The sequence below is a fragment of the Triturus cristatus genome, chromosome 6 (assembly GCF_964204655.1).
Source record: "Triturus cristatus chromosome 6, aTriCri1.1, whole genome shotgun sequence".
NCBI lineage: Eukaryota > Metazoa > Chordata > Amphibia > Caudata > Salamandridae > Triturus > Triturus cristatus.
In genome coordinates, this window is record NC_140589.1 from 1,243,214,645 (window position 1) to 1,243,232,920 (window position 18,276).

General features: G+C 41.3%; 1 protein-coding gene across 1 annotated transcript in view; it reads left to right on the plus strand.

Annotated features, from left to right (window-relative positions):
• Window positions 1-4,358: 4,358 nt before the first annotated feature.
• Window positions 4,359-18,276, plus strand: part of TTC27 (tetratricopeptide repeat domain 27) — a 1,631,130-nt gene continuing 1,617,212 nt past the window's right edge. Inside the window, exon 1 of the mRNA XM_085612184.1 lies at window positions 4,359-4,697. Coding sequence (XP_085468310.1) covers window positions 4,583-4,697 — 115 coding nt within the window. The 5' untranslated portion in view covers window positions 4,359-4,582. The remainder of the gene's footprint in view (window positions 4,698-18,276) is intronic.

Sequence of the window (18,276 nt, forward strand, 5' to 3'; positions counted from 1 at the left end):
TGTGATTCCTTCGTTATATCTGGAAAGGATTGCGCCGGACTGAACGTGTGAGAATTTTGGGGGTGGCTACCCCAGCCGTGAGCCCGTCGAATTAGAGGCTCGGGAACAGCTAGAAACTCTGTGTTCATATATATATATATATATATATATATATATATATATATATATATATAGGCATGGTACATATATTTGGAGTTAGGTATAGGAAGTTTATAGTTACATTTCGCTATTTTGGATTCATATTTTGTCCTCGATATTAATATACCCCATTAGTATGGCTTCGATATTCAGAGGCATACCAGAGTAGACAAGTATAAAGACCCAAGTATGAAAACTCCAAATCTCCAACCACCTCCTTGTTTATATTCTTATGTAGTGCGAATGCTAAACTTAACCACATTTAGGTGCTCCAAAAGATTTATATGTCTGAGGCACAGGCAGTTATTTCCCAATATCACACAATTCAGAGGCAGGTATTTAAATTGATAGCAACATTTGCAGTTTAACAACTAGATCACATATAAGTGGTCTAATATCACATTTCATTAACAGACAAAGAGAAATAAAGAATACACTGTCTGTTTTATGAGTGCGGTATAGAAAGAAATTGGCCAGTCCGTCTGTGTGCAGTATCCTTTCTAGGAGCACATCCTTTCTTACCATAATGTTTATCTTTGTATCAAACATTTTAAAATGCTTTTAGATTCTCCCAGCTTTATATCCATGGCTTGTGACATAAATCTTCGTCCTGTGCACGTAAACATTCTCACTGATGCATACCAATAATAAAACCAATGTTTTAATCAGTATTATATCCAACAAATGTCCTTTAAAGTACACCTGTTAAACCAGTTAAAAAAAATATATATTTTTAAGATAAAACCAATAGCACTGCTGAAAGGGGCAGGTATGCATGGGGTGATAGCTTAGTGCTTAAAGACTGGGTATTCCAAATTTGTTTGTTATCATACGGCTACCCTTTCACACTTTCAATCAATGTCAGTTGTTCTCCTGTAAATTTGATTTATTTCGCACATATTTATATTATGTTAAACATTAGGTTTATTGTTTGATAATGAATGTATGTATAACACAAATTTGTATAAATTGTCAGCGCAACTGTTTTTGCGGACATTGATCTTGCAATTTAAGTATGGTGCTCTACCTCTCCTTGAGTCTTGTCCGTGCTATATCAGACCACAAATAAATACAGCAATCCGGGGGGCCTATCTTAGCCCTCCCGATGTCCAGCTAAACCTTTCCAGTATTCTAGTCACCTCAGGCGCTTGCCCCACTAAGCACCACTCCTGGTTCATCCCTGGCACAGAAAGTTTAATTTCCACACAGATGACTGATGTGCAGTCATCAGTCTAAACATTTTTGCCAGCTATCCTGTCACCTTTTAAAATCATGACACTACAGTGAATTAAAAATAACTAATGTTAGCACCACAATTTATTTTAAAAAGCAGCATTCACTACATTTCCAAACCCCATATGAACCAAATCTGTCCCCTATAATTAATGGTCCATTGTGATTTAGATTGCATCATGAGTACCTATTTCAAGAATAATAAAAACCCTAGGGATCATGACTTGAACCTCATGTAAAGACATCTTTCATCTGTACACAGTATTGACCAATGTTACTGGTCCATCACTTATAAAAACAAATCACCCCAATACCTTAGTGAGCATTTGAGATTGGAAAGCCAGCAAAATAATAGGAAGAGCCAGCAAGTGCTGAATCGAGGTAATGGAGTGGATTGAAGAGTCATAACACGAGCAGAGCCATCAACATACTTGGCATATAGATTATGCAACAAACATCATGTACAAATATAGTTAAAAAAAACATTCAAGATTCCAAAATATGTATTCTTTCAACAAGTGGAACTGTTTTACTTTAATACATTAGATTGTACCACAGCAGAGTGGCATTTATTCTAATTGATAATTTGTAGACATGAATCTAGAAACATTTATGTCCTCCCCACCACCCTGACAATGATTTTGTTACCAAACGAAGAGGCAACTCAGTTGTCAAGTCTGTTGAGTAGTTGGGCTAAGTTGCTTTAGAGGTGGAACAATATTAGTCTATTAAACAATGAGGAAGAGAGGCTTTTGCACAGTGCACTTGGTGAACTGATGTATTTCAAGGTGTTCTCAAATGTGATAATCAGGCAAAGCAGGCACACTGAAATAAAGTAATTGCTTATGATCACACACGTGGTCAAGCGGCAAAGCCAGGATTGATCCTAGGTTTCGTGGTTTCAAATTGTGCTGCTCTGCCACACGATGGGTATCTCTTCTCGCTCCCATTCTACATCGAATGTCAATGCTTTGTGTTTAATTATTTTAGGAACCACATCAGTACCCTATACTGAATAAATATGTTTTATAGCATGTTAAATCAACTTCAAACAACAAGTATTTCTAAATTACAACGGTAAGCTAAGGGAAGGCAGAGTACACTTATGTTGATATGATCTATTTTCCCTGACTTAGCAAAGCGCTGCATACAGGAGATTTTAGAAGATTACCTACAGTGAAGGCAGTAATAACACATTAACAAAAGTGTAGTAAATACTCTACAAATATTGGTTGAAAAATAGTAGGTTAATTTGATAAACAGGAACTGCGCAGCAGCACAACTGGCAGCAGCCTCAGCTGGCATACAACTGCTGCTAACTGCCCAACCTCACATAACATTCCACACTCCATATTAGTACATAACAACATCATAAAGCATTAATAGTGAATATTCCAATGGTGACTGGCTAGAGGTTCAACTTAGCACTAACTACTACAAAAAGCCTGGGAAAACTCACAAAGCTACAGTTTTCACATCTTCACCTGACAGAAGTAAAGTATAAAATGTGGGCTTCAAGAATACATTTACTCAGAGCCCCCACCCCCCTGTGGTCTTTTTGCATTTCTCATTACCACCTGGAAAATGAAAAATGATTAGCCTAACATTCCTCTTCGAGAACTTTCATAGAACTCTTCAGGATCTTCAATAGAGTGAACACAGTAAAGGCGAGCACTTCCTCTGTTGCAGGAGGATAGGCAGGGGAAGGTGGAGGCCGAAGTATCAGAAGTCTGAGGTAGAGCATGGGTGGAAAAATGTTGCGAAGCTTGTTTTTGGCTAGTGAGTTGAAGACGATCGTGGGCTCAATCAAACCCAGACATTTGACTCAAGCATGGCTTGAGCCATCGTTGACCACCTATCAAGGGTATTTGCAGTGCCAAACAAATATCACCCTCATTTTGTCTTCAAAGGTTGGATATTTAGCTGTCAAAAAGAAGCACAATAAAGGTTTGGGCCATTACAAACTGCTGGGCTTCCCGTAGATTCTTTGTGTATCTATTTATTGAAGAGTAGACCTTAGAGCCAATTGGAGCTGGAAAATCACCTCCTATATAGTAATAATCAAGTCCACAACACATACATGCCAACATTTAAATTTAGATAAAGGAACATTTTGAAATAAAATCGGGGACTTTATTTTCCCCATTGACGCAAATTGAAGCAAAGGCAATTTTAAGCACCAGAGAGCTAAAATAAAGGCACCTTAATCCACTCCATGTTTTTTCACTGCACAATAGCATTTGTAGCCCTGTCAAACTCATCATAAGTGTCAGAATCCACAGAAATGTCCTGGGCTGGATGAGATACTGGTGCACGGAGCTGAGGATCTTTACGGCTCTGAAATGTAGTGTTGCTCCTGCTGAAACTTTCGAGAGCGGCCGCTGCGTCTGCACTTCCGATAAAAAGTCACATAATTTCAGTAGCAGGTTCTCAGAAAATTCTCCAACAGAGATATTTTGACTTCATTAAACACAACACCTGTCAGGAAAACCCCAAGATTTACAGCCTCTGGTTATCACGCCGTAACCTCCACCCACTGGAGCCTGCACTAAAGCGAAACTATTGAGTCCCCAGAACTACAGAATGAGGATCGGAAATGTTCAAAAGTCACCACAATGTGCATCAATTGGGCGGCCATTTTAGAGTTGCAGTGTTTATGGTTTATTTCGTGAAAGAAGATATACGGTAAACAAAAGTCCAAGTACTATATTTCCAGATTTAAAAAGTAATGTTCTACAAAATAACTCCACATGAGTTAATATAGCTGCGTATTTTTTATACATATAAACATAGTTCAATAATTATGTCTCTTAAACTCCGAAAACATAACATGTTGAATAAATCTGTGGAAATACGCTTAACTTGTAACTCAATTTTGGGATTTTGTTTTGATTCAATACACATACGCCTACTTCAAAATGGCCACTAATTTAACCACGGGTGACGGGCTAACAATTGCTGGTTTATTTCCTTGACGCATGCGCGGTAGGCACAGTCCCGTCACTGTCATGGCAGCCCACTGGAGCAGGTTGTTGCACATGGGTAAAGTGAGCTGCGCATAGCAAGAGTGCTGTTCTGAGGCTGTCATCTGAGGGTTCGCGCGCTGTTGCAGACATCTACCTCTCTGTGCACGCTGTACACAGAAACAGTACAGAGACAGAGCCGGCTGATCGCCTGAGCCCAATTGCAGCTTGAATCGCTAGTCTGCTTGATGTCTGTGGTCCTGATGCTGCCAGAAGCGATGGAGCAGGCGGTGCTGAGGGGCTTTCCAATCGAAGCAGAAAGACAGCAGCTCAAGCAAAACCCAGACGCCGCTGCTGCTGCAGGTACTATATATAACACAACAGTCGTCTTAGCTCGGGAGTCTGTTTCTGAATCCAAGGCACCTGGAGGGAGGCAGTATGTCAGATAGGATAGGGGAGGGTTGTAAAGGCCAGTAGCATTTAGCTTACAAGCGTATGTTCTACATTTCAGCGGACTTTTAAAAGAATGCGTTGCCTCTGTTGGTTATAAATGTCATGTTGATTTCTGTTAATATTCTTGTAGCTCATGTTAGAGGCATTTTGCTTGCTGTTGTTGCCTATTCCATCATTACTTTGGTTACATACATACAAATAGATAGGATACAGTTACACACCTAAGTCTTCTATGAGTAGGGTTACAATCATTCAGTGTTCGATTGTACAGCGAAAGATTTCTGAAATAGATATTGCCCTGAAATCTGATATGAAATAATTATATTACAGTTGACTGAAAATATTATGGGTATCGCCAGAAAGATCGTTTAGTCAGTTTATTTGATTTTCTGCGAGGTATATACTTGAAGGCAACATGTCCGAACTATGATATGATAGTGCCCCCATATTCCCAGCAATCAAATGAGAGCTAGTGACGTGAGTAACTGTTCATTGTTATGTACTGCATCTATAGGTCTGCAAAAATTTAATATGGGTGATCTTATATCACAACGTATTAAATAGACACTCCGTGGATAAAGAAATGTATTCCGGGTTTCACCCAGTAACGTAAAACATTCAAAGAAGCAAACACTTTAGTGGTTGGGTAAAACAAATCTTACCTTATGTTCGCCTAGACTGCAACACAATAGTTTTACACGCAAGGGTTGGCTATAGCGTTCTAGTTTAATGTAAAACAACTTAAATCTTGACAGTGAGTATGCAGGGAGATGGGCCAGACCTGTGCCCCTGAAGAGGAAATAGGCACTCTCTTATACAAAGTTACTGCCTCTCTCCGAGATGTTGCGAAATATATATATAATCATTGAGAAGTCAATACTACTTTAAAAAATAAAATACTGACACTTGATCCCTAGGAACCTAATGGTTGAGATCAGTGAACCATTTAACCTTTGTCCAGATGTCAGCAGACGGGTAAATCGAATAAAAATGATAACATATGTTTTAGCCAATTTGGGCTGCGGGCAGAAGTTTCTGATATCGTATGATCTGGCCTTTACTTTGTTCACGTAGACATATTCACCTGACAGCTTTAAAAAATAAATAAGATAAAGATGTTTTATCTGTTGTACGAACTAGCTCAAGATACTATTGTTAGGCTCAGACTGCCAACGGAAGCACTGGGATTCTGCTTATGTTGTAATTAGATCCGTCGTAATTTAGTCCTGTCATATTTTAATTCGTATACAGAACATTTTGCCGCTCTGTATCAGCCATCTACAGCATGAGACTGACATCTGCTTTGCCACTTTATTTTCATGAACATGCCTGGCGAAATTCAGGTCATGCGATTAATTGTCTACGAAGATGTCGTTTGTTGCTAGCTCGTCCATCTACCACCGTTGAGCTTTATTTGTTATTCCCTGATAGTCGTGTTGGAAATCTAATACCAGTGCATTTAACAGCGACGTCTATTTAAACGGCAAGTGGTTGTGAGCATTCCATTTTTAGAATGTATGTTGAAATTTGTGGTTACAAGACAAGGTTTACAAAACCTGGTTTCTTCTTACCAGATGGTAGGAATAGGCTTCTAAGGGATGAATTTCCCAATTTCATTTTGCAAGTGTTACGGTGCGAATCTTAATCGTGAAGTGTACTGCACGGAGGAGTCGTTGGTGATAGCCATCGGCTACTGAAGTAGTAACTGGAAGGGGAGCTTTTTATTGTAATCGCAGAGATGACGAGTCATTCATTACCACAGACTGCTGCAGAGCTGTGGTGCTTTAAAAAAATGGAGCTTATTTGATGTTTGTAATCTGCCGACTGTAAGAAACAGATCAATCGGAATCTTGTTATTTTTTTATGTGTGTGTGAATTTGTTTTGTTGTGTATATTTAAAGTTGGTTGCAATATGGAGGCGACTTCCAAACTAGTTTGACTGCTATCAGGCAAATTCGCCAGATAATGTCCCCTCGAAGTAAAATTACCATCTCCCAGAACACACAACCAGTTTGGTTAGCTAGATAAACTACAATAAGATCTCCATTTTGCTGAATTCACCTCCAACAACAAAATTTACTGGACTACACCTTTTTTTTACACCTGCATAATAATAAATAATACTGCACGGAGTGTTCAGATTCAAAACAAAAGAACAGAGTAGGACTTCAATATGTCAGAGGTGAAGTGAAATAACTGTATGTTTTGCTACTGGGTTTTGTAACATTATAGCCACCAGTATAGCAGTTACAGATGGGCCCCTAAAATCCCACGACCTTGATAGGATTATAGGGGAATGCTGATCATTCTAAATAGTTCTCATTGGACTGCATTTTTTGTAAACAAAATCCGACCACTTTTTCACACTAACAGTGGCAGACATCAGTCTCACTATTAGGCTTTTTCAACTACCTAAGTGGTGGTATTCCAGAGGTGGTGTCTGAAACGTTTCCTTGACTATGTATGGCGTGCATACATTCTCAATGACAAAACAGAGCTGGGTTGATAGCAGTGCAGATAGCTGAATTTTTTTACCTGTCACGGTTTTTGAGTCACAGCTAATTTTTATTTGCTTCTTGACTAAACAATGCCATTGTAAACCAACACATTTTTTGTCATTGTTAACAAATAAACTACTGTTACACACCAGAAATGCTTACTATGGCTTGTGCTGACCTTTCATCTTCTGCTGCTTTTATTTAGAGTAGGTTGTAAGTCTTCCTTTCCAAGGCATGTTGTACTGGGGCCTGTTCGCCTGAGAACTTACGTCATGCTAAAATTATGACCTGATGAACACTTTCAGATTTGCTAATCCAACACATCTTCAGTATGATGCGTCTTCTAATGTGGCTTTCTTTAAAGCCATTCCCTGGGGGTTTGTAAGTAGCATGTGGAGATGCTAATTAACAGAGGGAGCCAAGCATTTTTACAGTTTGCCAGTGGTTCCATTTAGTACGTGGCACTTATGAAAATCACTAGTTTCTGAACAAGAACTTGGAATTATTTTAAGGATCCACCTTGATTGTCACACACATTCTGTAATTGGCCATTCTTTTTATTCCTTATGGAAATGCTATAGTCTATTCAACAATTTATGAATGGTTTCAATTTTTTAATAGCACTGTCTGAACAAAGTTATATCAATCTGCCTTCAAATTTGACAGCTATGGCAAACAAGCATTGGCATAGCCAATAGGTCTCGCCTTTGGGACCTCATAAGTGTTTAATTATCCAGCACAATATCCTTGGTGCAACAACATCAACTGTTGCATGGCTAAACACTTATAAGGTCCCAAAGGCGAGACCTATTGGCTATGCCAATGCTTGTTTTTATTGACCTTACTTAAACTTTCCAGTGACGTGGGTTTAGTAACGTGTATTTTGTTAGACACAACAGTATGCACACAGAAGAGGGAGGAGCTAAGATAACTTGTTTCCTGCTGACTATGTTCTCTTTATTCCGATTGGCTGCAGCAGTAGAACCACGACACATGGTTGCCTCCCTATAGGCAAACGTGAATTCTGCTTTTCGGCACCAACTCCGATTGGTTCAGTGGAATAGAACCATTGCACTTTCATGCACTCTGATTTGACGTTGTTAGCCTGCTGCTCTAGGAGGCGGAGTTCTTCTAGGAAACGTGCCTGTTCAGAGTGCTGTGGTGCAAAGAAGTCGTTAGTAAATGCTTGTTCTTAGTAAATCACCCTAGTGCTGCTCGTGTTAACGTGGAGATGAGGAATGAGATTGGCCGAAGTGACGCTTGATGTCTACCATGCCAGACTCACTCACACCTTTAAATCTTTCCTGAATAACAGCCTAGAACTGTGCGTTAAGCCTGTGTTTTAACTCATTTTCCGGGGGGGTAGGGGGTGTTTCTGATATGCTCTAAATTCTTGCTGAGAATTGCTCCAGATAGTTAAAACTTTCTGCAACTTTTCAGGGAAGTTATGTTGGAAAATATTCGGCTCAATTTTTGCAATTTCTTTTCAGGGTAAATACTACTGGGGTTAGGAGATTTGATTCAGCCAATTTAATCACTCGCTGCTGTTCAGTTTATGCTTACTACTAGTGTACTTGCTGCCGCCAACAGCCAGGTGTGATTAGAAAAAAATAGCGGCAATGCATCATCCCAAAAACGCGCATAATCTAGAACAATAAAGCATTTGGTTGAAAAAATAAACCCAGATTGAAACCCAGACGTCCTGCAATTCACTCCAGAATGGTGAACACAGCGCGAGCGATTGTTTCTGACGCTGACGTTATTATTTTTTGTTTTAAGTATACTAATTAATTTAAAAGTATGCATTGTGGAAAGGGTTTTGGCCTCTGAACACCTCTCTGCAACGCAGCTCCCTGGCGCATACTGGGGGTACCTGGTGGGCTAGTTGGACGCCAGGGGACCTCAGGATTCAAGGGGTCTTAATCCCCCAACTTAAAACACCCCACGGGGCGCGTTTGCACAGTGGTGAAGGTAGGGGGCGGGACCTGAGGTTATATGTGTGCAAACACGCCCTGTGGCGCGTTTTTAAGTTGGGGAATTAATTCATCTTCAATCCTGAGGGTCCCTGGGTACCAACTAGCCCACCAGATACCTCCAGTAAGCGCCACGGAGCTGTGTTGCAGAGTGTTGTAAAAAGGGGCGTGGCCTCTGAACACCTCTCTGCAATGCAGCCCCCTGGCGCATACTGGATCCACCACTGAGTAAGAAAAAGTAACAATAACACCACTTGCCTGCTAAGTGAATTTTCTGCCATAGGATAACATTGGTGATTCTATGTGAAAACATTTTTAAGTGTCAACTTTTAAAATACAATAATATTCCTTAAAAATAACTACTGTAACCAAAACGCTTTTACTCAACTGTTTACAGGCGATGTCCAAGAACTGAATCTAGGATCCAGTCCTGTGGTTAGAAAAGTAATCCATAAAGTAACTAATTGCATTTAACTAGAAATTCACATTGAGCTCAATGTTGCTTTTGTGTTTGAAATTGGGTTGGCCATTGCAACAACTGTAACTACTGTACTTAAGTCTGTTGCCTATTTGCCAAGTATTTAAACTAAAGTAATTCATTCTGAGAAAGTATATTTTGTATTGTAATGTATAATGTAATTATAATGTAATTAAAAAACAAAATATCTAAAAATAAATAGTTTAAAAATGTAGTAAATCAGTATCAAAAAAATCAGTATAACAATTAATACATTAAAAATGGTCATTTACAAAACCTTTGAAATTCACTGAAAAAAACATAGGTTTCAGGCCTGATATAGTTAGGAATTAGCATTTAAAAAACCTTTGAAATTCACTGAAAAAACCATAGGTTTCAGGCCTGATATAGTTAGGAATTAGCATTTAATAAACCTTTGAAATTCACTGAAAAAACCAAAGGTTTCAGGGCGTTATAGTTAGGAATTGGCATTTAAAAAACTTTAGAAATTCACTGAAAAAACCATAGGTTTCAGGGGCGTTATAGTTAGCTGGACATTTCCCTCGTACAAAACCCTAGAAATTCCCCCGTTATAGTTAGTTCAGCTAACTATAACTCGCGCCCCCGCAATGCACTGCTGATGACGTCACATATTACATCACTCATGACATGGTCAGTGACATCACTGATGACATCTGAAATGACATCACTGATGACTTCATCCAGTGAGTGTGTGTTTCTGTAAATTTTAAATATGTTTAATATATATATAGGGAAAAACGTATGGAAGAATGAGTGGGTGTATGTGTGTGAATGGATGATTTAGTAGGTGCGTGACTGACTCTATAAGTGAGTCATTAAATGTATCTTACTGCAGACTAGTGACTAAACTGTGTGAATGTCAGTATCTGTCTGTCTGTTGGTGTATAAGCGGCTGCATGATTTTGTGAATAGCTATATGAGTATCTCTATGGGTTATTGATTGGTTGTCTGAGTATCTGTATGGGTGCCTGAGTGTTTGTGTGGGTGGGGTGTGTGTGACTCTGTGCATACATGTGTAAGTGGGTGATTCTATGGGTGCATGATTTTAGGGATTGAATGTATATCATAGTGGTACATGTGTGAGTAACTACATATGTGAAAGGCAGTATATATGTGTGTAAGAGTATATAAGTGGATATATGTGAGAGTGTGTGATTGTGAGAGTGGCTGGATGGATGAGTGTATGCTTGTATCAGTGATTGTATAAGAGCGTAAGAATGTGGTACTATTTTTATGAGTAAGTGAACGTGTGTGTGTATAACTGCATAGGTGAGTAAATGGGAGTGTGATTAATTATTTGCATGACTGACTAGGTGTGAGAGTACCTCTGTGGATGATTGGTGGTGTGGGAGTGTCTATGTAGGTGTATAAATGCATATGATAGTCCTGTACTGAGTGACTGTAAGTATGGGTGACTGTACAGGCGAGTGAGTGGATATGTGTGTGTAGATCTAAGAGTCAATGAGTGGGTATGTAGTTATTGGTATTGGAGTATCTATGGTTTTGAGAATGGACGTCTGAATTTTTGATTGAGTATATCAAAGGGTGTGAGAAGATGCACTAATTTATCACATGGATGACTTCATCAGTGATGTCATCCGTGATGTCATCAGTGATGTCATTTGAGATGCCATCAGTGATGTAATGAGTGATGTCACTGTCCATGTCATGAGTGATGTAATATGTGATGTCATCAGCAGTGTATTGCGGGGGCGCGAGTTATAGTTAGCTGAACTAACTATAACAGGGGAATTTCTAGGGTTTTGTACGAGGGAAATGTCCAGCTAACTATAACGCCCCTGAAACCTATGTTTTTTTCAGTGAATATATATATATATATATATATATATATATATATATATATATATATATATATATATATTCATTCAACAAAGTTGCCTGCTAAGAGAAGTTTCCACACGGGTAAGTGAAGTTCAGCCTCAATTTTATTGAAGAAACAGCGGTGTCATCACAGCGGACTGTCTCGCCATAGTTCCATGTCCTGCCCAACGCGTTTCGTGCACTGGAGCACTTTGTCAAGGGCTGCGGGCATCTCCCAAGAGAACAACAGCATGGCGGTTTCTTGGAGCACTTTTAATTCTATTAACTCCGCCCAGGTGGGCGTGGCCGTCAACGCGGCCCGCTGGTTCTTGTAGTGCCTCTCTCTTACTGCTGTGAGTCGCCAGCCATTGTGCTCAAATAAATCTCTTTAAACACCCAAGTGGGTTGCGGTGAACACTCACGATGTGAGTCCTGCACTTTACTTTCTCCAAAGGGCTTTACTCCATGCTGTTGTTCGCTTGGGAGATGTCCGCAGCCCTTGACAAGTGCTCCAGTGCACGAAACGCGTTGGGCAGGACATGGAACTATGGCGAGACAGTCCGCTGTGATGACACCGCTGTTTCTTCAATAAAATTGAGGCTGAACTTCACTTACCCGTGTGGAAACTTCTCTTAGCAGGCAACTTTGTTGAATGATATATATATATATATAACCTTTCAATGGATGTTAAATTTGTCACAGTCACAGGGGGTAGCTGACATTTACGAAGGCCAGGGAGCCTAAACGCGTTTGTCGGTTTGAAAGGTTGCAGGCTGATTTTCAAATAAATGAATTGGATGAATTACTAAGTCCTGAGTGCCCAGCGTTGTGCGAAGAGCGTTTCTTGGTTTGCTAATAACTTTATTACCTTTTGACAACTCTTCATGAAATTGTCCAAAAAGACAGATCATTCGCCTCAGCTCCTTTCTGAAAAGTTTCGGTGTGATCCGGCAAGCTAGGGCTGAGAAAAAAGGGGGGCCCCAAAACGCAATATTCCCCATGCATTTTCCATTGACTTTTTTTTAACAACACCACGGTAAACAGAATGAAACCAAATTGGTCAGGAAGCTGGATCTTGGTCCAGAAAGCGTGCTTTTTGTTGTTTGGTGTAAATCCATTCTGTAGTTTTTAATAAAGGCAAAAAAATGTTTGTACATATAGACAATTGCCTTCAAGGGACACTCGCGAGAGTCCCTCAAACCCAGTTAAAATAAAAAAAATAGAGCGTTCTGATTGGCCTGGGTGGTTTTTTCCCATGGCCCAACTTGCTCCTGCAGGAGCAAGTGCTTTGATTGGTTGCCAACAACCTGAGATTTTCTTTTGCAGGAAGTCATAACTGGGCTTGGGGACTTATTCCCCTGTCCTGAGTTTAAAGAATAAAAAAAGATATAGGGGGCAGGGTACGAATACCTTGGACACCATGCCCTTGTGGTCGTCTCAGAGAGTCCCACCCTAGGGCCGAAATAAATAATAATTAAAAGCCTTTGGACTCTAGACGGGAACGCTGTTTAAAAAAAAATCAAGTAAATGGCGGCCAGGACCCGCCGTGAATAGCAACCACATCTACTGGGCTGATTTAAAATGAAAGGGATGGGGGAGTGTGGACCCCCGTCCCAGAGTCTGTAAAGGCCCCAGGAATCCAATCTCTGATGCCAAATCATCAATATAAAGAGGCTCCCTCCCTGAACCTGTAAAAGCCACAGGACCCCATCCCCTGAGGCCAACTTCAATATTGAATGGGAAGGTCGCATGCAGCCCACCTTCCGTAGCCTCTTAAAGCCCCGGGGACCCCATTCCCCAGGGCCGACGTCTACAGTGGTGTCCCAGGAGACTGGGCAGGGACATTTATCTGCTCTGACCTGGCAGGAGCTTTAAAATTGCTCTCGCCGGGGCAGAGTAGACCTTTGCACAGGATGGCTGGATGCGGGAAGCCTGAATCCACTTAAGGCCTGGGGTCCCTGGGACCACTTTGGTTCAGGAGAGGGGACACGTGCCCCTCTCCCCTTAACGGCCCATGGGGATGGGGTTCCCTGGGCCAATCTTGGCTCGGGGATGGGACCGCAAAACCCTTCCACTTTTATAAAATTAAAAAAAAGAAAGGCCAGGGAGGGAGTCAGCACTCGCAAACCCCCTTCTCCTCCCAATAAATATAAAAACAGGACACAAAAATTAATAATAAATGACCCGCAGGAGCTTCTAATTTATTATGCACTGTTCCTTTGAAGGAGCTCCCATTAATGCCCTGCAAGGGCTTTATGTTTTTTGACTTTGGTGGTGCCCCTAGACTAGAGAAGGGCACAAGCAAACATTTGTTTTAATGTGGGGAGGCTACATGAAATCCAGTACCCCAGGGTTTGTCTCTTTGGAGATGTTTTGGGGGGACTGACCCCTGTTGCCACTGATTATCTCTAGGGACTTCATACCACAATTTACAACGCACCAGTAGGCGCATTTGCTATCTGCATCTCTTTAGGTTGTGGGGCCTCCTCCTGTGACCAGCTGAAAAGGGGTCTCTGCTTCCCACAACACATCACACATGGGCGTCTTGGGGCTGACCTCAAACTCTTGGTTCGTTCCCCCCCCCCCATCCCTCATTGTTGGAAGCTCGAAGCTTTGTCAATTTTTAAAGATACTGTGAACTTTTATTATTGGATTTGATATTGTTTGGCAATTTTTGTCTACTGTTTGATTGAAATGGGCAAGAGGACGGCTTTGCCCGGATGTGTAGAGACCTCTCATTTTCTTCACTGTGCCCACACACTACTATTGATAAGTTTTTAATGAGAGCGGTGAATTTGGTAGCTAATGAGATAAAATTAGTAGAACGCCGGCTTTCGCTAACAACCGAAGACCATGCTGCATCTGTTACTCCTCGCTACCTACTCTGCATCATGATGATTTATCTGACACTACAGTGCAGCTAGCTACTGGGTCTTCTATAAGGGTCAGCCCTAGAGTGTGTACTTGGAATAAGAAGGCTGCTCAAGATCAGGCTGGCCCATTGAATGAGGGGGTGGAGCAACGCTTAATGAATGAAAATGCGACAAACTGTTGCTCATCAGATTTAGTCCACAATCCGTATTTAGACCCTGGAGCAGTGTCCAACACAAGAAAAAGGCATTGAAAACCAAGGCTGCGGTGTGTATTGTTAAACCTGCTGCTCATGTTTATGTTTAGATGCTTGTATAGCGCTCGAATGCCGAGGCGTCTTGGCGCTGGAGCGTGAGGGCAGGGAAAATGAAATTGTGAAAGAAAGGCCTATGCGGCTGTAAACAGCCGGGTTTTCAGGCTCTTCCTGAAAAGCTGGAGGTTAGGTTGAAGCTTCATGGGGAGTGGCAGTTTGTTCCTGAGCTAGGCCGCACAGTGTGTTATTGCTTGGCCCCCCCATCTCACCCGTCTTTATCTTCGTAATTTTAATGAGACCTTGACTAGCCAATCTGAGAACACATGAAGGAACATACGGTGTGAATAGTTTTTGAAAGTCCTCAGCACCGCCCCCATAAATTGCCTTATGCACAAGGGTTAAAGATTTAAATTCTATGCTCTGTTTAATGGGCAGCCAATGAAGTGATTTAATTCCAGACAAGGTTGGCTGTCCTCTGGGTATGCCCAGTAGAAGTCTCGCTGCAGCGTTTTGTAGAGATTGCAGTTTTTGCAGTTGGAATTTATCGATTCCCAGGAATAGAGCGTTACAATAATCTAGATTTGAGAGAAAAAGAGCTACCATCACTGTCTTTTGTAGCTCTTGAGGAATGAATGGAAAAAAAATTCTCAAGGTTTTTAAGATAAAAAAACACGATGAAATAAGGCTGTTTACCTGGGCACCGAAATTCAGTTTGTTTTTGAAAATGATCCCAAAATTCGTGACCTTCTCTACTGGGCGGGGACATTCTCCGGCATCGGTTGGCCACCAAGACTGGTTCCACAGGTGCTGGCCTGGCCCAAACTCCATCACCTCTGTCTTATCTGTATTTATTTTCAGATAGCTCTGACTCATCCAGGCCATGATCTCTGTGAGACAGGCATGGAACCTGGCTGCTGTGGTCTCTGGCTGATTTGTGACGGAGATTGAGAGTCATCAGCGTACGAGACCAGAGCAAAGCCATGCCTCCTAACGAGATTGGCCAGCGGGGTGACGTAAAGATTGAACATGGTCGGGGATAGGGCGGACCCCTGTGGGACTCTACAAGGAAGATGGAAACTGTCCGACTTCATGCCGTCCCAGAACAGCCTCTGCTCCCTTGCCTCCAGAAAGAAGGACAGGAGGGCCAAGGCCCCCCCCCACACCCCTATGTCCCTCAGCCGCTCATAGGTCAGATGATTTGGCTGAGGCCCCTGTACTGATCTTTGACCCTTGGGACTGCATAAATACATGTTTAAGTGATCTATTGGATGCTAATTTACACCTGTTTTTGCTTGGCTTGACACCATAGAGACTAAACTAGATAACGTAGGGCTGGCTTCCCCTCAGAGTTTACAGGCCAAATCGATTATGGGAACTAATCCTTCATAAAGACCCTTAACACCAACCGTGCAACATTCAGCTTGTAATAATGAGGATAGTGGTGTCGATTCCACTATGATACTCTTGGTCAATGGTCCTGAAATTGTTCCACCTTTAGTGCCACAGTGGGCTGCTGTTCAGGCTTCTTCAGATACTTTTGTTCATCAGACAGACACCAGTAATTCAAGGATGGGACCTGTCCCTGTGATTGATTCGCCACCTGCCTCATGTTGTATTTTATTGTGTTACCAAATGTCCCCAGCCTGTCTGTTGGTCAATTCAAATCTACAAGGGCTCTTATGAATAAAGTAATTCATTGTCTGAATTCAAATGTATGCGGACATTGGGATCTTTGTAACAAGAGTCTTTTTGCACGACGAGTGGGGGAAGTGGCCGTCTTGGAAAGCCATTTTAATGGTGACACAATAATTAACATTTGTAACCCTTTGGTGGCGGGCGAGATGTTTTCACAAGATAGGTATGGTATGATCAAATCTAATTTGATTAGGATCCTGGCCTTGGGCTTTTCTTACATGCAAATGGCACTGCCAATAACTAGGTTTAGGGCCCAACCCTCTACTCAGCCTATTCTTAGATCTCATCTGGATAGGCTACCGCCCCTCCATTACCGTTTTGCAGCATTGTCAGAGCTGGAAAATATTGATTGACATCTAGATCGGGAGGGTGTCTTTGGTGCTGTTATGGGGGCTTTCCTAGTTTCTGGGGATAGTATCCCCCCTGCCACTATCCCAAAGCTGATAACACCTAAAAAGATACATGTCAATTTATGCCTCTGCAAATTCCTCTACTTTGTCTCTGCCCCAAATATGTCCTAGGGCAAATGAACAAGTTGACTCTGTGGCTGCAATAAGCCCTATTGTTAAGTTTCTTAGCTGGAATGTAGCCAGCCTTGCTTCTAAAATAAATGATGTGGGGTGTCAATAGTTCAGTAAACAGTATATTATATTCATGCAGGAAACCTGGGATGTAAACAATGTTGTTTTTGGGGAGTACATGTGTTATAACTTACCAGCTTTGCCCACTCTAGGGGGGGCGTGCAAAGGGTGATTGGTGCCTGGTTTAAGGTCGATATTGGTTGCGCTATTTTACCGGTTGCATCCAATATGAATTTTGCCCAGGTTTTTAATCTTGGCTGAGGAAGTGATTTTCTATAATGATGATTTTTCTTCCAAAGGTAGCCAACACTTCTTGGGTCTCTTCTCTCTTATTTGTCCCTTGGAAGAGGAAGTAGTAGAATCTGGTAAACCCTTCAACTTCCTGTTGGCAGGAGATGTCAATTATAAATTGCCCCCCCTACCACCTTTGACACAAGCAGTTTTTGACCCACTATCTAAGGTAGATGATTTGAATGCCATGGATGCCAGTGGACGTTACTTATATACTATGTTGGTGGATTAGGATCTTCAGGATGTTGTCTCCAATTTTTCACTGTCAACAACTATGACCTTTACAGGGAAGGGTAATGAAGGGCTTGACAAATCATTAAAAAGGTTACTAGAACCCTCTGGTCTAGTAACTTGGATAATCGACTTGACCTAAGACCCGTGAACTGGTCTCAAACTGTGTGATCCTAAGGAAATATTTTGTCTTATCGAGCCGCCTTTTTCTTCACTATCACATAAGCGAGCACCTTCAAATATGCAAGTTCCCTGTTTCTGCTGTACAAAAAACTCTTTATTTACTAGACTAAATGTTTGCTCCATGTATAATAAGAATAGATCCTACATGTGAGAAGTTGGCCTAGTATATGCTGTCCACTAGTTAAAGTGGGCACCTTGCACCAGTCCAGACGACCCTTATTGATGGTTAGGTCAAAGACAACCTTTATTGAAAGCTATCCTAGTGGTAGCTGTGAAGAGCAGCCTTCAGGCTAAGTCTCGAAGGAATGTAAAGCAGCTTGGTTTACCAGATTATAACCTCCTAAATGACCAAATAAAAGGAGAACCACACAAGGTATATATAAAATATATGTATTTATTTCTAAACACTCTCAACTAACCTCTTTATGAGATTAGAGAACAAGGCGCACAATATTAATGCACTAGAATGACAGTAAAAAGCACAATACACAGTGGGTCTCCGGGGGAGACCAAACCATATATTAAGAAAGTGGTATAACAACCACAACTTGACTAGACACAGTGCCTAGAGCACGTAGAATTGCTGGGACACC